This window comes from Pempheris klunzingeri, chromosome 22 (genome assembly GCF_042242105.1).
Source record: "Pempheris klunzingeri isolate RE-2024b chromosome 22, fPemKlu1.hap1, whole genome shotgun sequence".
Classification (NCBI taxonomy): Eukaryota; Metazoa; Chordata; class Actinopteri; order Acropomatiformes; family Pempheridae; genus Pempheris; species Pempheris klunzingeri.
Window position 1 is genome coordinate 12,417,443 of NC_092033.1, and position 25,158 is coordinate 12,442,600.

General features: G+C 43.5%; 2 protein-coding genes across 2 annotated transcripts in view; one reads left to right on the forward strand and one right to left on the reverse strand.

Moving 5' to 3' along the window:
• The window catches only part of ppfia2 (PTPRF interacting protein alpha 2), a 136,392-nt gene extending 124,705 nt beyond the window's left edge, over window positions 1-11,687 (forward strand). The window contains exons 21-31 of the mRNA XM_070853448.1: window positions 1,578-1,659; window positions 2,583-2,783; window positions 5,900-5,962; window positions 7,246-7,278; window positions 7,397-7,572; window positions 7,746-7,843; window positions 7,965-8,140; window positions 8,668-8,736; window positions 9,549-9,705; window positions 9,963-10,019; window positions 11,629-11,687. Of these exons, the coding sequence (XP_070709549.1) occupies window positions 1,578-1,659; window positions 2,583-2,783; window positions 5,900-5,962; window positions 7,246-7,278; window positions 7,397-7,572; window positions 7,746-7,843; window positions 7,965-8,140; window positions 8,668-8,736; window positions 9,549-9,705; window positions 9,963-10,019; window positions 11,629-11,687 (1,171 nt within the window). The remainder of the gene's footprint in view (window positions 1-1,577; window positions 1,660-2,582; window positions 2,784-5,899; window positions 5,963-7,245; window positions 7,279-7,396; window positions 7,573-7,745; window positions 7,844-7,964; window positions 8,141-8,667; window positions 8,737-9,548; window positions 9,706-9,962; window positions 10,020-11,628) is intronic.
• Window positions 11,688-15,373: 3,686 nt separating this feature from the next.
• The window catches only part of acss3 (acyl-CoA synthetase short chain family member 3), a 35,140-nt gene continuing 25,355 nt past the window's right edge, over window positions 15,374-25,158 (reverse strand). The window contains exons 10-16 of the mRNA XM_070853450.1: window positions 19,038-19,133; window positions 18,699-18,762; window positions 17,211-17,292; window positions 16,717-16,839; window positions 16,528-16,627; window positions 16,212-16,387; window positions 15,374-15,594 (exon numbers count right to left, since the gene is read on the reverse strand). Of these exons, the coding sequence (XP_070709551.1) occupies window positions 15,511-15,594; window positions 16,212-16,387; window positions 16,528-16,627; window positions 16,717-16,839; window positions 17,211-17,292; window positions 18,699-18,762; window positions 19,038-19,133 (725 nt within the window). The 3' untranslated portion in view covers window positions 15,374-15,510. The remainder of the gene's footprint in view (window positions 15,595-16,211; window positions 16,388-16,527; window positions 16,628-16,716; window positions 16,840-17,210; window positions 17,293-18,698; window positions 18,763-19,037; window positions 19,134-25,158) is intronic.

Consider the following 25,158-nt stretch of genomic DNA (forward strand, 5'->3'; position numbering starts at 1 on the left):
TGTGTGGGTGTGAGTACGAGTGTGTTCCATGGCCCCCAGTTTGTCCGGCGTTTTTAGGCTGTTCAATAGTGCTCCGTGTCTCGCCGAGTGTGGGAGGATTCAGCACAATACAAATAGCTCTGTGCATGACAGGCCAAGAGCATCTATTCGCTGCTCTTTGTCGATAAGGTGCAATTTGCATCGCGCCGAGTAAATGGGCACCGCCACTCGATGCAGCTCTCAAAGTGAGGCAAAGCAAAATACTGCTCAGCCCTCTCAGGTTACACTTCAGCACCTGCTAAAAAAAAAACAACAACTCTACATGGAGCGAAGCCCAGAAAATGTGAAGAAAAGTTACTTTTCTATGCCCTGCTGCTTGATTCAAAAACTAAAACAAACTAAAGTATCAGTGAAAGAAAATAAATCTCAGCAGAATAAACTGTGAGTGGCTGAACTGGGATGAGTTGGACACTTGTGCTTAGATTAGCGATGCAGTGTCCAGCTTCACCAAGCTGGTCTGTAGCACTTTGTCTTCCAGGTGTGTGAGTGTGTTGTTGTATGTGCACTCCGAGCACATACAGTACCTCCACCAAGGACGTACAATACTCTAAGTGTGTTATTTTAATCAGCTATTTACACATTTTCAGATCTGGATCCAGATCTGCATTAAAATACACAATTAGAGGCAATCCATGGTTAATAGTGTTGAGGACTATTACAACTCTGTGCAATGCTTAACTGTGCCAAATGTGAGTCAGATTAAATACTGTGTTACAGGTGTTGTTAAATTTGTTACGTTCCTCTTGCACAAATGTTGCCAATGTGTTAACAATTTCGCCTCAAGGTCCATTTACATATAGTAGCTGTTCTGGAGCTTTCGAGCGTATAACGCAGTCCTCATGAGTTTGCTTAATCTGCTCCACAACAGCTACTGCATGGGCCTTGAGGTGAGACTGTTTTATCAACTATTGTTTCAAGGTGAAAAATGAACACTGAGCCTGAATTAGAGAAGATTTAATGACATTCGTAGCAGTGGTGGGTTTGAAATGTCCTGCAAAAAAAAACACTAAAAATATACATTGCAAATGGGCTTACAGGGCTGTTCATACTTTATGCCAGCAGTAAAAATCCTGTAGGTGTATGACAGGGAAAATGTCAGGATAAGGGATTTGGGACTGAATGTGGTCAGTGAGTGCCCTCATAAATTCAGTAATGCAAAGCTTGGGTGTACGAGTGTGTGTGTAGCTACAGTTGTGCGTTTGTCTGCTCTGCACTCTGACAGCACAGAGATGAATGATGAAACACTGCCCTTTTCAGCGCTCTTAGTGTACAGGCTGGACAGGGAGATTAAATGTGTATGAGAACCTTCCTCTCATGTACTATACACACACACACACACATATACACATATACACATACGTGCAGGCCCACACTGACACAACACTGTTACTGCAGGGATTTGTGAGAAGCAGTGTGCAGGCATGAGGATGTGAGAGTTTAAGAGGGGTGTGGTGTTGTATCAGAGTGAGAAGATTAGTGTTTATTATGATGTACAAGTGCACGTGTTCATACAAGGTCTCCTCTGTCCCCGCCCTCAGACACGAGCTATTGGAGGAGGCCAGGAGAAAGGGTTTACCTTTCGCCCAATGGGATGGTCCCACAGTTGTAGCCTGGCTGGAGGTAAGTAGTCAGTCTTTTGTTTTGTGAGTGGATCTCTTAACAGCTTGTTTTCCATAGTAAATACTATATTCTCAACGGCACAGTACTACAACAAAGGAACTTTACTTTTCCTACTTAGAGGCTGACCTACACGTATCTAGTATGCAGATTATCTATCAATGCAGATTATGAGACAATGGGCCCCGGGGCACGAACGCATTGCAGCCCCTTTAAAGACCTATAGATAAAATGAGCCTCCCCAGTAGGCCCGTCAGTTTACCATGTTTATCTTTTAAATAATGTGCTGAGTTATTTTTATTTATTTCATTACTGATGAAGCAAACCATTTAATGTACAGTAATTACATTTTTTGATGCTGTTGCTTTGCTTAGATTTATGAGTAATTTGTATTAAGACTTGACCCCAATTCCAAGAACCTGTATTAATATCTAGTAATGAAAGCACTGATGATTAACAACAACAAAGATCCTATACTCTATGGTGAGTCATAGCTGTGAATCACTGACTCAGTTCCTCTGATGGATATTTTTGGACAAACTGAACACATGGGAATACATAACCGAAAAAGCCAAAATATAGAGACTCTACTGTAATGTACTGCCCCCTAATGTTCAGCAGATGACCTACCGTCATTAGTATCTGGGGACAAAAGTCTCTGCTGATACTCAGGAAGGTGGAAAAAGTGGAAAAACTACAGATTAAAGTATCCATTCATATTTTGGTGGAATAAAATCAAATTGTTCCATGATGCATGAAATATAGAGTTACATAAATCATGTCAAAGGTATTTAAGATGGAAAATAACATTTTTAGCAACAAGCCAAGAATGAGCTGGTGTGTTATTCTAGCTCTACTTTAAATCTGGCCAAACTCACCATCCCACACTCCTCTGTCTCCCCTCCTCTTCTCTCTGTGTGGTGAAGCTGTGGTTGGGAATGCCGGCCTGGTACGTGGCGGCTTGCCGGGCCAACGTGAAGAGCGGAGCCATCATGTCTGCCCTGTCTGACACCGAGATCCAGAGGGAGATCGGTATCAGTAACCCCCTGCACCGGCTCAAACTTCGCCTGGCCATCCAGGAAATGGTCTCCCTCACCAGCCCCTCTGCCCCACCCACCTCCAGAACCGTGAGTTGTACAGAAAATATGGGAACATGGACGCAGTCTGGAATTTTAGTTGGACAAACACCTGATGGAGACAGAGTGGTTCGGGGGGAAGACGTAATCTCACAGTTTTGGGGGTGGAAATGAAAAAGTAGGCACGAGGATGACAATTTGAATATTTAAAACATCTTGAAAAATGTGCTATACTGTAATGTCCATGCAATATGAATCTGGCACAACTAGTAGCCTCTTAGCTTAGCACAAAGACTGGAAAAGGGGAAATGCCTAGCATGGCTATGTCAGAAAGTAACAACATCCACATACCGGCACCTCAAAAAGTGGTGTGTTTGGATTTTGTAACATTTTGCCAGAGCCAAGCCTTGCCTGTCTTCCCTGTTTTCTGATCTTTATGCTAAGAAATGCTAATAAGCTGCTGGTTCTAGCTTCATATTGAACAGACAGAAGTGAGAGTGGCATCTAAGTCAAGAAAGCGAATGGTTCTCTCCTTTAAATCTCAACTCCTGACCTGTTTTACTTGACTTCATTCTAGTGTTATTTGGCCAGAATTAGTTTAAAAATAATTCGTATCATTTCTGCCTCCAGGACAGCTCTGACAAATGTTTGTATGACTGAATGTCCTCTCCCACCTGCACCACTCCTCCGGATACGGGTGACACATGTGTTTGCGGGTGACAACAAGCAAGCGATCGGCAAACAGAGCCCTTACGATCGCTCCCAGCACATGTTCCAGCGATATGTTTTCATATTTCACCAACTTTAGTCCCTCAGTCGCTGTGAAACACAAGTGAATAATACAGTGGGAGTTAGTGACGGCCCAGTTTGAAGAACATTGCTCCAATGTGTCCTGCAGTTTAGCTCTCCAGTTATTCCACACCACAGTTGCTTTCATAGCTCCCCGTTGTCATGGTAATTGCATCCAGCCTCCAAGGACTGTGCTGTTTCTTAATGATAGTGACTGTTCACACTGCCGAGCAAGGACTAATGCGCTTTATACTGAAGGTACACATAGGCAAACAATGCAGACCATATATCATGCAGACATGAGAAGTAATGTGCTGTTATATAAACCCAGCTGAGCTTATTCATTAGAGTTCTTAGTCTCTACACAATACTATCTATGCATGCAGTAGTTATAACTCATAAGCTCTTGCACTTCTTGTCTTTCCCTGTTGTAAAATAACACTTGCAGTACTCTTTTATGCTCCCCCTGTCCCCCCCTTTACCTCTCTCTCTCATCTACCACTTACCTCCACTTCCACACCTCATGAAACTTTCATTTCCCAGCATGCAACTCCGCGAGTCTGATCACAAACTACCCCAGCTGTGACAGGCCCTCCGCCTGTTGTCACACTTTAAACCCCCTACGCACTTAACAGAGGGGGTTAATTGACCTTGTAAATATAGTGGGACGTGTATATTGAGCAGAAAATTGAGAGGGGGGGGAAAGAATTGGTCATTTTACCACAGCTATTAAAACTAGATCCCCCTCAAACATGCAGTGAAGGAGCGGTCTACTGCTAGGAGCCCCGTGCCTTTTAAATGTCTGAGCCTTATAGGGTTTTTCCATAGTAGGGGAGGTAGTCGCACCAAGCCTGTGTCGTGAATGGCCACAATGGATGCAAGGTAAAGATGTTTACTTTGACGCTGGTCACAAACCACAATAAGAGCCTGTCGCCTGCAGCCCTTTTTCCAGCTGACTGTGGCTGTGACAGTTTGTCCCTTTTCATATTCAAAACAGATCCGCTGACCAAATAGGTTGATTAGTTGAAGAGTGGCCCTGCTAATGAAGCTTTGCTCACTCTGTGCCAAAGTCCAAAACTCTCTCCAAAACCCAGAACTCAAAAGTAAAATGAGGCTGATATGTGAACATACAAAAAGGAACACAGGAGTGGAACTAAACTCCAGATTCAGGTAGAAGCTACAAAAGGACTGAGTACTGAACTAAGCAGGGCTTTCTCTCTGGTCTGGTGGGGTGGGGGGTGGGGGGGTCACGGTCATGGGTTGGCTTACCAAGCAGGACCACAGCAGCGCAGCTATCCCCTGCTGTGAGGCAGTGGTGGAAATGTGTGTCGTCAGGCCTTGGCGTGGCACCAGCCCGGGCCCATGGAAAAACCCTATGAGAGTGTTATCTGGATCAGCACAGCATGACCTACTGCTGTGACGGCACAACAATCACTGCTGCTGCCGCAAAGAGGCAGCTATGCTTGAAAATGAGCACCAGTTATGGCATGGTGTTCACATATATCACAAGAAAACATCATTTCAGTTACCTCTACTGTTTTGTCGCCATGCAGATACTTTTGGAGTTATCGGTGTGAGATTTTTTTGTCAGTGGTTTTGATTGGAACTACTTTCTACTCAGGAGAAATAGTCCCCATTAAACCTACTGAGAGCATGTTCTGTGGAGTATCCACAATAACTGTTACTGCTTGTTTGTGTTTTTGCTTTTTTAAGTCAGAAATGGGAAGCAATTATATTCAATTTGTGGTTTAATTCATTCTTAGACAAATGCTGCTGTTCTTTCTGCCCTGCTGTCTTGCATAGCAGTAAATTGGACCTGTGAAATTGTCATTTTCCACAATAACCAACAAAATAACCATCGGAATAATTGAGAAAATCATCAACCGCTTAATCGATGATCAAAATCATTCTTAAATGCAGCCCTAGGTGGTGGGTATCTCAAAATCAGATAAAACCAAAATGGTCTGCATGTCTAGATGCAACTACAGATGAGTATCTGTTTGTCGTTTGAGTGAAGCAACCTTTAACCAGTAGAATACAGATGGAGAGGGATGGTCTTTTGTGTCTGTCGGTGTTTGTCACTAATTAATTTGGTCTTCCTTAATGTGCATGGCAACTGCCTGTTATTGTGTTATCTGTTCATGTACTGTATGCTGAAACCGGGATGTTCTGTGTTGTACTGTGTTGTGTTTTTGTCCTCTGCATATGCCCTTTGACCCCTGGCGGGTTTGGGGCCAGTTCAGGATCTGACTGTGATGCTATAACACTATTGGCTTACAGTGGTGCTGCTCTTCTTCTTTAACACTGCTTGCCCCTCCTGCCGGACCTCTACTACCAACCCCGCCGCTGCTCTGTCTTTTGGGCTCCTCCCCTTGTAGCCGTCAGGCAATGTATGGGTGACCCATGAGGAGATGGAGACCATGGCAGCCCCTTCCAAAACGGTCAGTCCCCGTGTGTGCTTTACCGTCGTCCTCTTCTTTCTCTGTCAGTCATGTGTGTCTGGGTGGAACAGTGGATGTCGGAGGGACTGTGAATGGAGAAGGCATGCATCATTTAACCCCTTTCCTGCTCGGTGAACCTCTTACTGTATCAAAACTAATTTTAAACTGGAATTTGGCTGCAGGAGCCTGTGTCAGTAACGTTTGAGTCCGTTTTTGCTGCAGTTAAGTGTTTTACTCCTGCAGTACTGTGAGTAAAACACCACACAAATCTCACCAGAAAGTTGAAGTTATTTATTGCATTTCACTTCTCCAGGTTTGCACATCAGTGAGTCAGCCTGATGAAGTGTGAAATGCAGCATTTGTATCCAAAAGGACTCTTATCTCATGTAGAATGAATGAATAAATCTGATGTGTGGTGAGATTTGACCTTCTACTTCATTGTCAGACTGTTTCAAGCTGTGGGCGAGTGTGTGGCCATGTGGTAGACGTTTTTCATTATGTGTCATGGAATGAAGGTAATAAATTGTGGTCATCTCATTTTGATTAGTGGATTAAATAACTGGCTTGTGACTCCATCAGTACCTTTATATCACAGCAATACAAAGTGTCATTTTTTTTCACCGGAGGCAGTTGAAAGACAGCGCTCTTACTAAATGGTATTACTCCGTTCTGAGGCATTACTCCAAAGCTACTGCCGCCATCGTATCCTTTTCCAGATAAAAACCAACATGCATTATTCACATAACAACCAAAGTCATTTATCTCCCATCTGGCTTTTAGCTTTGTAGCTCCTGAAGCCAATCTTGTACCATTTTTCGGGACAGCATGTTAGCCCATTAGTACCCTATTTCCAAACAAAAAGTAAACTGTCAGACCAGGCCTCATCTGAGGGTAAAAAGAGTTCCCCTAAAAACTCCCCCTGGAGACCAATGTCTTGAAAGCTGCTTGTGATTTGTTCAAGATTTGTTAAAATGTAGCAGAGGTTGAGTTGTTTTTTTTTTTTTCCTTCATCTGGTTCTCTCTTAGATGGAGAGGCACTACAACCAAACTGTCCCCTTTGGTTAACAAACATATTTAGCAGGACTTGTACTTTTGTAGCAGTTAAAACTGCTAAATGATAGGACAGGCACTGCATAAATTCATTTATATTTCCCTTGTTCATTCAGCATGCACCATGTTATCAGTTGGGTGTAGGATTACTTGCTAGTTGCATTTAAGGGACATTTTGGAGGGAGCTGCAGAAGTCCCTGATAACTTTATTCTTTTCTTTGTTTCACAATCAGAAGTCACAGTCTGAAGAGGGCAGCTGGGCACAGGTAAGAGGAAACCCTGCTGCTGATTCAGTTTTAGAGCCAACATGAACGTGTGTCCATTAAAAGAGACCGTTAAGATCTGTTTCGTCTGTGAGGCGCTGACTCAAGTCTTTCCCATCAGACTCTAGCTTATGGCGACATGAACCATGAGTGGATAGGGAACGAGTGGCTGCCCAGTCTAGGACTACCTCAGTACCGCAGCTACTTCATGGAGTGCCTGGTGGACGCGCGCATGCTGGACCACCTCACCAAGAAGGACCTGAGGGTGCACCTCAAAATGGTGGACAGCTTCCACAGGTACTGGACTCACCTCACCTACCTCATTGTAACAGTCAGCAGAGAGAACAAGTCATAGATTTTATACATTAGTTTTTATTCTTATGATGGAAAGTATTTCATGATCAGGTTTAGTAACTCTCTGTTCTGGATGTTTTATGTTTCCCATCACATGTGCAATTTCCTGACGCCAGAACAAGTTTACAGTATGGAATCATGTGTCTGAAGAAGCTCAACTATGACAGGAAGGAGCTGGAGAGACGCAGGGAGCACAGCCAGCATGAAATGAGAGGCAAGTGCGCCCAAAATAAAAATAAACAGGCACCATGACAAACCAAAACCAGATGCTACAAATGGATAAAAAGAGATTAAGCTTTTTAAGAAGACTAACTACAGTACGTGTGTTTGTGCAGACGTACTGGTGTGGAGTAACGAGCGGGTCATCCGCTGGGTGCAGAGCATAGGCCTGAGGGATTACGCCAACATCCTGCTGGAGAGCGGCGTTCACGGCGCTCTGGTCGCCTTGGATGACAACTTTGACTACACCAGTCTGGCGCTGCTCCTCCAGATCCCCAACCAAAACACTCAGGTACTCCAGCTACACCTACATTTGCCTTTGTCAGACCGTTATAACGGTGATGGTTAGATTTGCCTTAGTTTAGATGTCCGTCAGCGATGTCTGGTCTAAATCTGAACATCACTTTATAGCTTTTCCACACTGGATATGGAAAGACCTCAATGTGACAGGGGAAATTTTTATCTTTTCAAGTTTTTTTTTTTTTTTTTCTGGCACTGTCAGGTCAAATTTAAAGGTTCTGATTACGGACAGAAATATCATCTGTCACCAGCTTCAGTCCAAAAGTAGAAGTATGTTGGTATCAGCCTTCAAAAAGCTGGTCGAATCTAAATCAGAACATGCAGATTTGCCAACTGTCACTCTGGCAGGTTGCCCTGTGAATTTTCACTGCTTATCTCATCTATAATCAGGTAAAATGGATATGCAGCGCAAATAACGTAACATGTCAGCTGCCTCTGTTGCCATTCTACTAAAAATAGCTGGCCTTGTGCAAATCAGAATGTTGTGTGTGTGTGTTTTTTTTTTTTCCCTTTCCTCAGGCACGTCAGATTCTGGAGCGAGAGTACAATAATCTGCTGGCGCTGGGCACAGACAGGAGACTGGATGAGGTGAGCTCGACTACTACCCACAAGACTGACCTCATAACGCCGTGAGGTGAAATGCCATGACAAACAACGCCTGTTACTCATTTCAGAGCGCTCGCAACAATTGCACTTTCACCAGCCTGATTAACATTCACGATGGTAAACATAATTCATTAGCTTGCACAGCCGAGTCGAACACAACAAAGATGATAAATCACGGCTCCATTTTGTCTCCCGAATCAGACCAGTTAAATGAAGCTGCCCCTTCATTAAAGCACTCAAAGAATAAACTCTGCATTTAAAAGGTCTCGGACTGAGAGAATTTTAATCTAGTATGTGATTACCATGCGTCTATTCATGATTAGAGGGCTTTTGCATGTCCAGCAAGTGTAAATTATTTTTGTCCAGTTTTAATTTAAGATGAAGAAATCCTATTCAAAAGAACTGAGCTTTTCCCTGACAGTACAGTGACCCAGATTTCACTGTATACCAAAATTAGCCACAGAAAATAAACATGGTAAACACAGTTAACATCAATGCACAAATCTGCAGTGCACTTGTGTGCAGTGGTCCTTTTTAGGGGACACTTCTTGGTCTCTGTGCCAAACAATCAGGCCTTCAGATTAGGGGGCTGTAGTTTTGTAGCCCTGAAGTAATGATGTCTGAGCACCGTCAGTGATACTGGTTTCTGTAACATTTTATTTTTTTCAGTACGCCGACAACAGACCAATATGAAAGTGTGTTCCTTCATGATTAATAAGTTCTTACTATTGGTTATATGGTTAAGTTTGACCATTTTCGTCTAAAAATGTGGATGATGTTTATCTGTCCGTCAGTGTGATGACAAAGATTTCCGTGGTCCATCGTGGAGGAGGCAGTTCCCGCCCCGAGACGTTCACGGTATAAGTATGATGCCAGGATCCGCAGAGACGCTCCCTGCTGGATTCCGTCTCACCGCAACGTCTGGTCACTCCCGAAGGCTGCCCCCCGAGGGTAAGTGCTCGGCCCTGCACCTTATCGCACAGATGTGACGCCTCTGTTCACCCATTGTCAGATTTATCTCAGTAAGGCAATATGTTGTTTGGCATTTTCTGAGAAGTGGCTTTCTGAGGCAGCCACAAAGCAAAGGTTAAACCCACCTGTTGTACTGGTAGATGAAAGCGGCACACCTGCGCGCGGGAGTTGCTGCTCCTTGCTGTGTTGTGACCATGTCTCTTGTTCTCTCTGACTCTGTGACGGCTGCTCTGCAGTCCTCTATGAGGCGCTGGATGACAGTCCTGACGACATGTATTTGGATTGGTTTCAAGGTCAGCTATGCCCCTCTGAAGGTCCTGGGCTTGTTGGCCCTGCGTGTATTTTTGCTCTATATATACTCCCTCCTCTTCACATGGTCTCTGCCCACCACTGTCCTGCTGTATCGCTCCTTTTCTTTGTGGCCTCTCACCCTCACCTCTCTCTCTGTCTGTCTGTCTCTCTCTCGATTTACTCTCAAATCTCTGATATCCAACTCCAAGGGTGTTGTTTTGCAGAGTTGCAAAATAGTCATGTTTACTAACCCTGGTGGTAAAAGCTAGGGGGTCAAGTTATGGATTAGGACCCATGCTTGCTGTTGTAACCCTTGAAGTTACAGTAATGAAGCAGCAAAACAAAAGGTGGCTGAGCGGTGCTATGTAAGTTGGCCTGAATCAGGAGGTTTACATAGGTAACAGTGTGTCTTGGATGTCTCAAGAGCTCAAACTGACAGTTTGTGTCATATCCTCATCTCTCTGCTGTTAAAAGAGGACACCGGCTGAAACAGGCTTTCGTTAAAGGATAATTGTAGGTTATTACAACTTGGCCCATGTTTTTGTAGTTTTGGCCATGGTGTCGATTAGCTGAGATCTGGGAACACAGTGACACTGTTTCAGCGAAGTCTGACAGGTTGTATTTATTTACGCCACTTCACTTTGGAGGTAAAACTGAGAGTGAGTGCACCCAAAATGTCAGATGTAAGTGCAGGACGTAGCTCGGTAAATTGTAATTGCTTGGATGAAATTGGATGTTATTGTCTTGTCTTTGTCTTTTCTTGCTAAATATTTTAGTCAACCAGATTAAAACCAGTGTGATCGTCTGAATGCTCCAACTTCTGTCTCGCAACGTCGCCACGTTCCCAGAGCTCAGCAGTTAACTTGCTGAGGTTCAGAGTTATTAGTGCCAATTGGAACAATGACCAGAACTACTAAAACTTTACAGAATGATATCAGCTCAAGGTCCACTTACTTCCCACAGTTTCCCAACCACAAGTGTGTAAAAGTAGCAGATTGGTCATGATTCTCAGACAAGTGAGCAACTTCAGTTTGAATATTTGCATTCATGATGAAGCGTCAGTGGTCCTTGAATAGAGTTTACTTTCCAAGGTCAAGATCCAAGTTACAATGAAAACTGATTCTTTAAATGGATGCAGAGCGTATTGGCAACTGCGTCCTTACAAGTTGTGATTGGTGTGTAGATCATCCGACTGCGCTGATTTTGGCCGGTGTTCTCCTCTAACAAGGTGTTCCCAGTGACACTAAAACAGCCTTCCTGTGCTCCTCTGTCTCTATTCTCTGTGCTCCCTGGTATGTGACGTCCACAATACACTCAAATCTTGTTGCTGGTGTTATCCACTCAAAACTAAAACTTCCTTTGAGTGTGTGATACTTGGCTTCCCTTTTGAGGGTGACACTACAAGTAATCGTCCGTCGTGTGAGAAAAGTGTTTTTTGCTTGTGATCTCACTCATACCGTTGAGGACGTCTAACCTTGTGGCTAATGTCTGGGGTGGTGACCAAGGGGAGGAATGCTTCCTTCTCACTCTGGGTCCATCTGATAAACAGGAGGCTTTAACACTTAAACGATCTGTCGCTCTCGCTGTCTCCCCCCCCCCCCTCCCCCACAGTCGGACCCTCTGCAGTGCAGCGGCTGGACAGCTCCACGGTGAGAACCTACTCCTGCTGAGAGGAGGAAGAGAGGGACCTTAAACTGTACGCTGTATGTAACACAACACAGACTCTTGCTCTGTCAAATACACAGCTTTCTTCAGAAGTACTTAAAACAGATACTGGATTAAAGAGAAGAGGGCCAATTGTTTCCCCAAGATAAGCGCGTTTGTCTCATCGGCTTGGCGCTCCTCTGCAGTGTTTTTGCCAGGTAGCTGTGATGAGGTGATAGAAGACGGCAAAGCAAGCAGCGGGCCACGGTCTCATACCGACGTCTCCCCTTTTATGTCTTTCCAAAAAAAAAAAAAGTCAGTCAGTCAGTCAGTCATGGTCCAAGCTTTAGAAATCTGCTTCAAACAAATGAGGACTTCAGTGCCTTGCTGAGATTACTTAACAAAGTTCACTTCCATGATTGATAGTTCAAGGCTCCTAAAAATAGGCCTTGTGAGACTTTACAGTTTACAAAGTGAGCTTGCCCTAGTTTCGTTTCCAACTATCTTCTTTGTGCTGCCAGGTGTAGCGAAAAAAGTGCAATTTGCTTTGATTTGACCACACTGCCTCTCTGCACCTTTTTATTGTAGCTAAGATTCCTCACAACTGAAGTGGCAACCAGATGCAAAAGCAATCTGCACTTAAATCTGACGGATGATTTGTTTAGCATTAAAACCTAGAGGTCAGCCCTCTCCAAATTCAACAAGTGGCCAAACGTCAAACAATCCTACATTTAGCTCAAACGGCATCATCTAAATGTTTTTAGTCCTGGACCAGTGTTGCAGAATGTAATGCACGCCGAGGTTAGAGGCGCAGTAGAGCGATAATAAAGTGATATAATTCTGTGACTGCAGGGCTATCATAAGAGAGGAGGCTTAGAAAAATAAATAAAACAACAGCTAGGGGGGGAGATAAAGGGAACTAAAAGCAGAGCAGAAGGGGTTTGATTCAGTGGGGAAAAGTTTGTGCGAGTTGCACCTTCATAACCACAATTTTGCCTCACCCCCCCCCCACCCAAAAAAATTTGCGCATCAGATGGAGCACGCTGTGGGCTGTTTCTAATGCTTTCATCAGCTTATTTTTATAAGTACTCCCACACAGCAGAAAAACAGACAGAATACGGTTCAAAGTTCAGTGAGAGCAAAGGTTCGGATTCTGGTACAGAACATGTGCACAGAAAACAAAAACTGATTCTATTTAAATATTTGCTCCACACACTTTTATACTTTTTTATATTTATATTCAGTTTTTATATTTTTCCTCTGCAGCGAGATGTTTCCACCACAAACGAATACATACAGTGCAAGATTTGCATAGAGGCGACCCAAAAAACACCTTTGACTTCCTCATTTCGTTCACTGCAAACGCAGCTTTTCAGCATTAGTCTAAAACACTGTCACACTGTATGAAGCTCACAGGTCCGGTTCTGTCAAACTGTTCTAGGCGCCTATCAAGTAGTCAAATTAGGTGTTAGATGTCCTGTCAGTTCTGTGAACGGCACTAATCACTGTCACGCCACACGTATTCGGTCATTACTACAGTGCCAAGACAAATGTTGATCTTTGAGCCAAAACACATTACATCCTCTTAATTCAATGTAGTAAACAAAACATGAAACCTTTCTAAGGGGGGGGTTTGAGTACCTTTTTAAATACACCGGTCAACAACAGCTGCACGTCTGCATCTACACTTGAAGGGTTTCGTCACGGCCCTGCTGTGTTTTTAAGCAGCCTTCACATCCAAATCGCCACTTACTGTAGTTCTACACAAAATCTCGGCACATGACGACAGCTGCATGTGAGACAGAGAAGTAAAATGTGGGTCAAACACAACCCAAAGGCTTTAATGTCATAGGTTTAGGTAGAATGCTGAAGAGGAAGGTCAAACTTTTTAATTACAGCTGGTTCAACAATTACTTTACAAATACTACTTCCTAAGCTATGAACTGCAACCATTATGGTACTAAATTGACTCTGGGAGGATTAAAATTATACCCTTGGCATGTTATAATTCAGTTTTTTTTTGTCTCCTTAAAAAGCTCACCAACTCTGAGGACGCCACACAACACCTCACTGACAAACTACTCATTCCGTTTCCCTGTAGGTACAATTCTGAATGGAGATTAACGAGGGGAGCTGCTGGATGTACCAACCTGCCGAGGAACAAACTATTCTGATGACACGCACTGCCAAGAAGCCCTGCTCTCCTCTCTGACCCTCCCCTCCCTCCCTCCCTCCCTCCCTCCCCGACCCTACTCCACGCCCCCATAATGTGGGCACCAGATGCCGGTGCTAAACTGTCCTGCAGGCTATCCCGTTGTCACCATTTCTACCTTTTACATGTACAGTAAATTGTTGAAGCATAATGTACTGTGTATTTCTTCTACAGGACATGTGTAGGTTATCTGTACATAGATATGCCATTTTTTAATATATACACACATCTATGTATAAAAAGATATTCAGAGTTTGTGCAAAAAAATGTCCCTGCCACCTCATTTAGTGGACCATAGATTAATATATGCTGCTCTTTAAACTGTCTCCATATTACCCCGGCCCTCTAGATCATTTTGTACATATGGTTTTATTTTTTCATTGTGCTGATGTTGATGATGATGATGAATCTGTGCTGCACCGTAACGAGAGGAAGACTGGATGTTGTGTGAAAACCTGCCCTCTAGTGGTGCACAAAAAAAACAAAAACAAAACCAAACCACTCTGAGCCCCATTTCTGGCACCAACAAACTCCATCACCCTTTCTTATGGACTCGCTGTCACAAAAGGAGCATTCAAAGAGGACACGTCGAAGCACTGGAACGACATATGACAAGCACTTTGATACAACCGCATCAACTCAACGGACTATTCAGTAGCCACGGATGAAACAAGAGACGCCGTTGCTCTCCACGAAGTTGCACAAAACTCGGAGATCGAAAAAGCGGGACGTCATTCATGGAACACGCCACTTGTTGTACTGTATGTTTTGTCAGGCGATACATTAAAACACAAAGGACAACTACACACTCAGCCGAGCTGGCCTTCTCCCCGACCCCTCAGACACCACGTGAACAGAACAGAGGAAATAACTGAAAGACAGACTGCTTTAGCTCATAGTGTATGTAGAGTGTATATGACCATGTTGAAGTGAGGTGACTTTTAAAGACAAAAACCCGTTGCTTGCTGTGACTTACATTGGTGTAACTGTTAACTCTTTGTTTCTGTCAGAGTTTCCAGGGTGACCTATTGTACAGCCCTGTTATCTGTCTTTTAGTTATTTCTGATGGACGACTCAAACAAGTCTTACGCTTTTAATTTGTTTTTACATCTTCAATTTGCACGAACAATTGAATCATTTTATTTTGTGTCCATTTTTTTTATTTATTCTTGTACTTTTGGTCAAAACTAAGTGGTGAGCAAGCAAATTTTCATTGTCAATAAAAAAAACTACTGTCAGTGAATGAGTTGTCTGTTATTTTTCATTGGTAATTCAAAATGTTTATGGCTCAAGCTCCATTTTGTATAAACAGCAGCTCTACTTTGACTTGGTTCATTACATATGAATGTGTGCAAAGCCTATAATGCAGTGTGGTTTTACATTATTCAGATTACATACAAAAAGACTGTAAATTTCATTATTACAAAGGGAAACATTAACCCTGTTTCATGGATTCGGCACTGTTCTTACTATATAAAAAGGCCAGAAAGTAAAACCTACTGACAGCAGTGTTAACCTACAGCTCAACCTAGAAAAAGAATCATTCAGTTTACTTCTAGTTAACATTTGCAGCACCCAGTGCACCACCTATGTTGCCAAAATTCATCCAACCTCAGTTTTCATCGTCATCCAACAGGTCAGGCTCCCCGAGGTCTCAAGACGTTTTCTACCTGCCTCTCAATGTCCTCGAACACCGCAGGGTCCTCTATGGTTGGAGTGATCTGTAAGGAAAATAGTCCCTTTGTAATTCTCCTCACAGCATCACAAAGCTAATTAACAATAAGAAATGAAGGGGGAAAAACTAATTACTTAATTAAAGCAATCATTAAATGATCAGCAAAGTCGGTTATGTTTACAGTACGATTGTTCTCTGTACAATGAAAAGCCATTTCTAAGATCTTAATTTGGAAACATTTTAGGGCTTTAAGGCTGTATCCACGGCAACCTTGTATCTGTAAACAGAAGCCCTATATGAAGAAGTGTTGTTTCCACAGTTTGTCATCCACTTCCTCTAGAGGCCTTTAGCACCTGATCAGCAGAAAACAGAGTCAGTAACTATAAAGAGATGAAATCCCATATGAGCCCTCAGTGCTATTTAATGAGTGCGGGGCCTGCTAATGCGCCGTCATTACTCAAATTCTGAATTGCGAAATGAGCTTTACTGTCTCCTGAGTGGCTGTAAATCTTTGCAAAGGGGACAAAAGAAATCAAATTCTGCACGAACAATAATTCCCCTCAGCGATTTCACCCTGCAGTACTAGTAAAAAAATAAAAAATAAAAAAAAATATTGGTGATGGGAACAGTGCACAAAACATTTCCCCAAGAGTGGTGTCATACCTTGTAGGGCTTTCCGTTTACCAGGTTAGCTAAAGAGGAGCGAGGGATCTTGCCAGAGCGGGTTTTCGGCAATCCTCTGACAAAAAGCACTTTCCTGAAGGCAGCTACTGGTCCAATGGTGTCTCGTACAATCTTCACCATCTCTTTTACGATCTCCTCTTCACTTTTCTGCACACCTGAGACACACAGCACACGATGAAGACAAGTAAGTGTGGCTTCACCACCGCCTGGAAGTTCATTCACTTCGTGATGGTAAAAGAGGACATGGACGTCAAAAAGTAAAAGTGTGTGTGACAAAACACAGTTCACGCCTCACCATTTTTGAGCACACACAAGGCCAAGGGAACAGCACCCTTCAGAGTGTCCTCTAGGCCGACCACAGCACAGTCTCCCACTGCAGGGTGCAGCAGCACTGACTACACAAACACACATTTACACACACGATTATACCAAAAATAAAAGAGTCGGGAAGGTTTTGTCATCTCCTCTGTGATCGTCATCTTGCCTCCTCCAATGCTCCAGCAGACAGCCTGTGGCCTGCCACGTTGATGACATCATCAGACCGCGACATAATGTAAAGGAAACCCTCCTGGTCCACAAAACCTGCATCCATGGTGTCATAGTAACCCTGATGAGGGAACACAAAGGAATTACAATAGAAATCACAGTGACGTAGTATTTGGAGCAAAAATCCTGCTAAATTTGAATCTATGTGGTTTTAGTTAATGTGTGTCATATAAACGTGTCATTAGAGGTCGTTATTGGCTTTCTTGGAATGAGGCCTCGTGGCTCTGTAATGAAGGATTTCAACACTAGAGGGCCACATTTGACCACTTATCACTATCTGCTCTAGTACATTAGGAATCCAATGTCATAAAAGGAGAACTGAACAGAATTTCAGACAAATACAATTGTTGTTGCAGTTGTCATGCTGTAGTTGTGCAAATAATTTCATGTTCAATAAACATCAGAATGGGAGGAAATGCTGAGACATCTTACTGGGAACTTGGTGAAGTAGAGCTCCTTGAACAGATCGTAGTTCTGCCACAGTGACAGTGCTGCACCAGGTGGTAAAGGTAGTCTGAAAGACAAAGTATGCAAAAAAAAAAAAAAAAGCTTTAACTCTACTCCTTTCTTAATCTTTGACCCTTTGCCTCTGGCATTAAAGTACGAAAAATAATAGAGGCGAGTCTAAAATTGCATTAAGCATGGCATTAAGCAACAGTTACGTGAAATGAATGAATGAATGAATCTACTTGAATGTCTTTCGTGGTTTGAATCATTATAAATTCAGGGGGCATTCAGAGCACTCCATCACATTTTACCTGATACGGTCTTAATGACAGGTGAAGGTGGAGAACAGACACACAGCTGGGCTCTGCTAGACTTCACCTCGCCTGACACACTGAGCCTTGGCACACACACCCTTAAACATGCAGACGGGAGACTCGGTCTTTGTTTATCCAGCCACTACGAGTAATCCCCCCCCCCTCCCCCTTCTTGACCAGTGTCTTGGCCGAGATGATCCCATTTCCCAAGCTTGAACCCTAAACGTGCCGCTGAACAGATTCATTTCATGGCGAGAAGAATATTTAAAACACACTGACAATCTTACTTCTGGTGCTGATTTGCTACTGAGGGGATGATAAAAAGTCTCCTTTCTGCAGCACCTCTCTTCAAATACTGTTAGAGCCATAAGAAAAAAAGAAAAAAAAAATCCATAAACTAAGCAACTTACATACAAGTTTGGCTGCCTGCTTTTGATTTTCAGAGCTTGTCACACTGGTGAGCACGTCCTATGCACAAAGGCTACACTTAAAAGAAGCTGTACTACAAAAGCAACAATTGCAAAATAATTTATATGTGTAGTTTTTTTTGACTTGACATTAAGGCACACAGTCAATATGTAAAAGAGAGTGAGGTTGTTGCGCAGCACAATGATTTTATGAAGCTGGGTATGTAGCGTTTGATCAAACAACAGGGTGGGCACAGACTTTCTGGCTGCTGAAAAAGGAACACAGTAACACAGCTGCTCCTGTCGGTTATATCGCTCTACCTGTCGTTATCCCCAGATGCACCGTACATGTGAATGCCTTGGAAATCCCCGGCACTGAGTTAATACGAGCACTTAGAAGGAAAAGGGAAATGGAGCTTGAGAGTGATAATTGATAGGTAGCAGACTTAAAGATAAGGCTGAGGGTTGACTACTGGAGGTTTTAATTAAGTCCACTCTTGGAGCCCTGGAATCTAAATAAACAGACACGCGTTTTAATATCCAACCCTGGCAAAAAAAAAAACACAAGACATGAGGCTCTGCTGAGTCCGACACAAGCTGTCCTACCGTGAATTATTGTGATTAAACTAAAATGACGATTAAAAGATCAGAGTCCAAGTAAGACGCTTTTATGTCTCATTTTAATTGTGTGTGTGAGTGACAGGAGAAAAGGTAAAGTGATGACTAAGCCGCTTGCACGGCTCTGAACTTACCTCACCACAATATTTCCCAGGGTTCTTGGCTTCACCGCCTGCATGTCATCATCAATCACTGTGACTAGTGAAAAGGGAAGAGCATGCAATTCATATTCAAAAGGTGGCACATCATCCACTGGCAAACCTGAAGAGCAAAAACATTAAATACTCTGCAGGGAACTACAAGCAGTAGCCAAGTTTCGGTTTTTGGGTTTTCTGCATCTGTTATGGAGAGGCAGCAGTTTGGCTTATGTAGATTAAAATAACGACTGGAAAGTACAATTAAAGGACATAATACAGAAATACACATACAGGAGTACTGTAGCTGGGACGTGGATCAACCGTTATTCTTCTTACCATTGTAACCTGGAACAGGTTTTCCTGCCTGACCTGCAGGTGGTGTGAGAGAGTTCCCCAGACCAATGCAGGAGGAGGTGATGGCTGAGCCAGTTTCTAAAGAGAGAGATAGAAAAAAGAGGTAAATGAAGACTCATATCTGTGTGGGAGACTCCGAACAATTTAGTCAAACCACAAGAGCTCTGGGATCTGTGGTGTCAGCGCCACAGAGCCAGTGTTAGTGCTCTCTGTGTAAGTGTTAAATCCTCTAATGGTGGGCTGATCAAAAGAGAGAGAGAGTGTGTGTGTGTGTGTGTGTGTGTGGTTCTGGGTTGCATTGTTTCTGTGAGCAGCATTAACCTACATAATACAAAACTATGACAGCTCCTGTGGGCTCTCCCCGACTCCGCCACCCCGCCGTGCTCCACTTCCAGCCCACTCGTCATAGCCCACCCAGAGAATGAGGAGCAGAATCGATACAGCTCAGTGAGCAAGATTACATCAGAAATCACACAGCAGCAGACCAGCCCAAGATTAGCATCTGTCTTCTGTGTTCCGCTGAAATTTGAAAGCAGTTGGTGGAGAAGTGCTGCTACTTTTCAGTCGCTGGGTGCTTGTCGGTTTCTCTGCGTAAATACAAGAACAAAGATGCACCTGAATGCCTCCATCTGTCGTGCTTTCCAAGGAAAACACTTTTACTTAACTCAGCCGACACTAACATGCACACACCAGGTGAAAGGGAACAAAAACAACCTTCAACACGATGATTTTCCCTTGTTTTCTATTATATAACACATTTACTTAATCGGGTACATCTGTAGGTTCATGCCAGTTGCATAAAGGTGAATCTTACAGGACAGAACAGGCTTAAGAGCTCTACTGATCTAATGTTTAATTAAACAGCCATTCATGTGACTATATTTCAGGAACAGTCAGCCCTTTGGCTTTTTGATACTATTACAGTTAACGAACAAGAGGCAGCTAAATTATCTAATGTGCTGCCATTTTTCTTCACTAACATGCAAATTTATGCACAAGTTGTTCCAAAAGGTAATCAGATCAGCTAGCCTATAGGGTGTGCACGTGGCGGAAGTATGAAAGAAATGTCATGGATTGTTCGTGAGTAATTGTGACCATGAGTATCATGGCATTTTACCCTGTTTATATGCAAATGTATGTAGCCAGGTGCATTAAAACCCAATCAGATCAGTTATTGCACTGGGGAGGGGGGGGAGTAAACATTTTCAATCATGTATTCTTCTAAAACATGCAGTCAGTGGAAGCGCTGGTGGCAGAAGCGACTTGTCTTTTCAGAGGCCAAAGGCCAGTCGGGAAACATTCATGCAATCAGGCCAGCTTTGCAAACGACAGCTCACTCGATGCAACAGTGATGTGAAAAAAGGCAGCTCAGACTCAGACTCATCATTAAACCGCGAGGCAGAGCCACAACAACAGAGGACTTCACCAGGGTTATGCACCTGTCAGCTACTGGGCTGTAGTGACAACCCAGCCACCAAATTACTTGAAAACGGAGGGACAAAAATGTGGCGTCTAGAGTTCTGGGTGCCCTGTAAAGTTTCTGTTTGCAGTTGGTATTATTCAACCAAAATCTCTCTGTTTCCTTTAGGTCTAACAGACATGTTGAATGCATTCCCATCCTCGTAAAACATATGCAAAACCTACACCGTTTACATCCATGTCCTGTCAACCCTTGGTTGACAGGAATGTCTATAATCTCACCCGCAAGTGAATGTGCACAAGAAAAAACTTGGTAAATGCTTTATCAGAATTTGGGATAAGGAGCACGAATTCATGAGATCCCAACAGAGTTCACTGAGCGAGGAGGAGGAGCAGGATGTTCAAATTATAAAGTACCTTAAAGGTAAGATCTTACGGAACTGTGGGACATGAGGTCAACACGAACCAGAAATCATCTCCCGCATCTTGGTACGGGGCCTGCTCCATCGATTAAAGTGGATGTGGACTCTCTCCTCCCTCTACTACTAATCAAACAAGTGCAAACGGCTATAGACTTGCTTCCAACTTCAGCACAGCAGACTTCAAAGACATGAGCTCAGGGGCAGGGGGGGGGTCCTGTTGGTTGAGGAGGGGATTAAGTTATCAAATGAAGAGCAAGAGGGAGGGTGGGAGGGAGGGAGGTTGAGGAGTTGAACGCGCTAGTCAACCACGGCAGCCTCTGAACTGGCAACCACGCACTCATTGATCAGTGACAGGTTAGCCACTCCCTGCAGGGTTCAAAGCCCATCACTGTCAGCAGAGACAGCACATCTAGCGCTAGTAATGGAAAAAAAAATAATGTTTTTAAAGTTTGCACAGGGGTATTTAGTCCAGCCCACTTGGTCAGAAAGGAAAGTCATGAGAGAGTGATGACGGACCCCCTGTTGACCAAGCACGCCCTTTGCTTCCCCCTCAGGTGTGTAGCAACGCTCCCTGTACTGCATCATTTATGGCCATCATATAATCTGAATGGAACTGGAACAAAGGGGAAATAAAGCAGAATCTGAGATTCATGATCTGAGGTTTCGAGGCCAGGAAGTCATGGCTCTTATATTCTGTGATTAAAAAGTAATTGAATATAATTACAGATTAATATAAAGCTACATGATAAACAGCTAATCAATCTGTGTCATTATGACATAAAGTTTTAACGACCCGATACTGGCGAACCAGTATCAGTCTGACCCTGAAGGATGCCATAAGGGTCCTTTTAAAAGCTCCACTGAATTGCAAGTTGATTGGGGCTCGACACAAGCAGTGAACCATGTCAGCATGAGTGGAGTGTTTAAACTTGGCTGTTTGCGGCAGGAGCCAGGGCTCGCTGGCGGTGATTCAGGTCCAGCGAGTAAATTCACAAAGCCAAATGAGGAAAAAAAAAAAAAAAAAAAGACAATGTAATTGAGCCTCGACATTTTAGAAGGCACACGGTGAAGACAGAAAACTGACTGTGCATTTAAGGCACGAAATCAAACCTTGACAAAGCAAATATATCTCAGGAGATAATTAGCTGAATCGCTGAAACATTTTGTCCTCGTGTTTACATGAAAGATGGTGAGCCGACGAGAACAGAGCTCCGTTTCCAAAGGCCGATTCAGGTGTTTGCCAGGAACTTCTAAGGCTCCATCCTCAGCCCACAATATGGAGGCATGATGGATCACACCACAGGAGCTGTTGTCCGTTTACATTCCTACACCCTCTGGCTCAGGGAGAACAGATACAGACGAGTCAAACACGTTGCTTTCCTGGAAACATTTTTTGGCAGTCTGGCGCTTTGAAAGGTTTATCAATTTTATCTGCAGCAAATTAGGGAAGAGTTTAATTCCAGTATTGCTTGAACAAGCACACTCTCTTCCCATTGATGTGGAAATATGACTATTGACACTCTTAGCACTATGATCTCTCCACTTAAATAATTCAACAGTATCTACCATGAATCTTCCCACAGGGACAAAATTTCATTACATGGGGTTATCTGTCCAAAAATGTGTCTATGTAAAGGTCAGGATGAAAAGTCCCCTAAGGTGAAACAGACAAAATACTTCCACGACTACTATTCTGGTCACATTGTGCACAAATTAAATATTCTGGATAAGAAAGGAAGTCAGCGCAGGCTGAAACAAGTGAGTGAACGCCAGAGGGAGTGAAAACGAGTGAAAACATTGTCAGTGGGCTGGAGTCAGTCACACATTTTGCACTCAAGCTGTGTGGTTGTCTCTCTGCTTGCCTGACTGGTGGTGTGAGTCTTGGGCGCACACACACACACACACACACACACACACACACACACGTATATAAACACCTTGGGATCAGTCCTCATCTACTACCACCTCTGTCTTTTCCTTTCTTTCGCTCCTTCTCACTCCCTCGTGCTCTTTTTGCCTCTGTACACAAACAAATCAATCTTCCTTCGACCTGCTGGAGACGAGCTTGGCCAGCGAGAGGCCTTCAGAGTGTGATGAATGGGTTGAGCGATGGAGAGGGTTGTTGGAGGACGCATTGGAAGAGCGAAATGGAGGATACAGTGGTGTCTTTTCAACTGCGAACGTGCTATCGAGCAGTCGTCCTCATTACTACTAGCTTGGGGGGAGGGGGGGGCGCTATTCAGGAAAAACAAAGACAGCTCACTACGCCTGCTATCTCTTTTCTCTGCAAGTCCTCAAGCACACCACTTCTTTCTAAAAGAAAGAACCGTCTTCTCCTCAAGCACCTGCCCTTCCACTCACTCCACTGCTGCAAGGCCTGCAAAGAGAGACATAAACCCAATATGGGTCAAAGGGTCATTAGCAATAGGATATACTGGCCACAAAGTGAGAGTGGGCATGACCAGGTTTAGAATATGAAACCTGAAAGAGGATTGCAGAGAAGCAAAATTCCGATGTAAGCTTTTCCATCGATGCAGTATGTGCTGATACGTGATTCACAGAATTAAAGATAGAAATATTGAGTCACGAGTGTGTCCTACTATCCTCCTTTTGTGGAGATTTACCTGCAAATCACTAGAAGTGTCTGCCTTCCATAAATTCCCTTCAAATCTCACACGCGGGGCGACGCTCAAATAAACAATAGAAACATTGTTACTGTCCAAATATTATGAATAAGTATGTAAAATTGCTTTCAAGGCACCGAACTGGCTGACTTTCACTGAATGTGGCTGCTCCCTTGAAAATTCAAATTAGGTGAATGGTGTTGCTTACACCTGCTGCCCGAGGCAGGTTTGTTCATCCATCTCCTAATTGGGCTTCTGCATTAATGTTCACCTTGGATACGAGTACAAGCAAAAGTTAGAAATGGTATTGAGGTGGTAGCTAGTCACAGAGACATTTTGGTAGTCAAGTCAAAGTCAGAGCTGAGGCTGACTCTTACCAGCAGTGGCTGGTATAAACAGCTTTGTCAGGAAAAGCATCGGGCTTTGAAGGAAAGTGGCCGAACGGTGTAATTACAACAATGGCGTCCATCACATGATGCCATTGGGCCCAAAAAGACTTCTTTTCATAGACGTACATTGTGAAAGAGATGTCTGTAAATCAGATTTCTAACTCCAAATGTCATCAGAGCGGATGGTGATCATTTTATCCCCTTTCAAGTTAGAGCGGTGCTAAACTGGACATTAGTCAGCAGGAGTGAAACAGACATTTTCGGTCCACAATGTGGAAGATCCAGGTACTTTTATACCTCCTACTCAACTGCGTAACCTTCATGGGAATTATAAATGGCAAATGGTCTGTATTTGTATAGCATTTCGACTACTTAAAGCACTTTTTACATTACATCCTCATTCATCCATTCACACATCATTCATACAGGAGGAAATGGGAGAAGACTACTCTTTCACACACAGCTTCCGGAGTTGGGGATCGAACTATCGAACTTCCGATTGATGGACGACCCACTCTACCTCTGAGCCACAGCGGAATGAACAGAGCACACCTCCAACACTGTATCCAGTCAGGTTATAACCCACAAACACACGGCACTTTTCACTTAATTGTAAAGTGTAAGCAACAAGCATGTCAGATATAGCCGAGGGGGTGCGATCTGTAAATCATACATAAGCACAGCGGTGTTCGTGGTATTCCTGGTGATGTGTGGTTGCTGGGGTAACTGAGTCAGGAGCTAAACAAGATAGTCAACCCAAGGTCAATTGAAAAAGATGATCTGGTGTAGGAGGATGAGAGGAAGAGAACAGAGGCGGAATAGACTGCAAGCAAGAGGCACTGAAATATTCATTTTTTTCTTCTTTGATGGGTCTTTCTTTCATAATGTTTGCTTTTCTTGCATCAGACAAAACCAATAACCTCACAGAAAGGAAAACACGATGAGCGATTAAAACGGGAAATTATAAATCATACTTCTGCAGCATATTAGAGAAATTCCTACACTAATATAAAACATGACTGGCTTTAAGCCAGATGAGCACGGTGTTGTGTTATTTCCCTGCTTTTTGTCTGGGTTTCGGCTCCAAGAATGGGTGACGATCAAACTAACCTAATGCAAACCTGCGGGATTAGTTCTGCTAGGGGTGTTAAACAGTGCAACTTAAAGAGCTCAGACTAAGACCATCAATGTCAGCCTGCCGAGGAGCCAAACACAGGAGGAAACCAAAGGGTTGGGTAACCAACCCTTT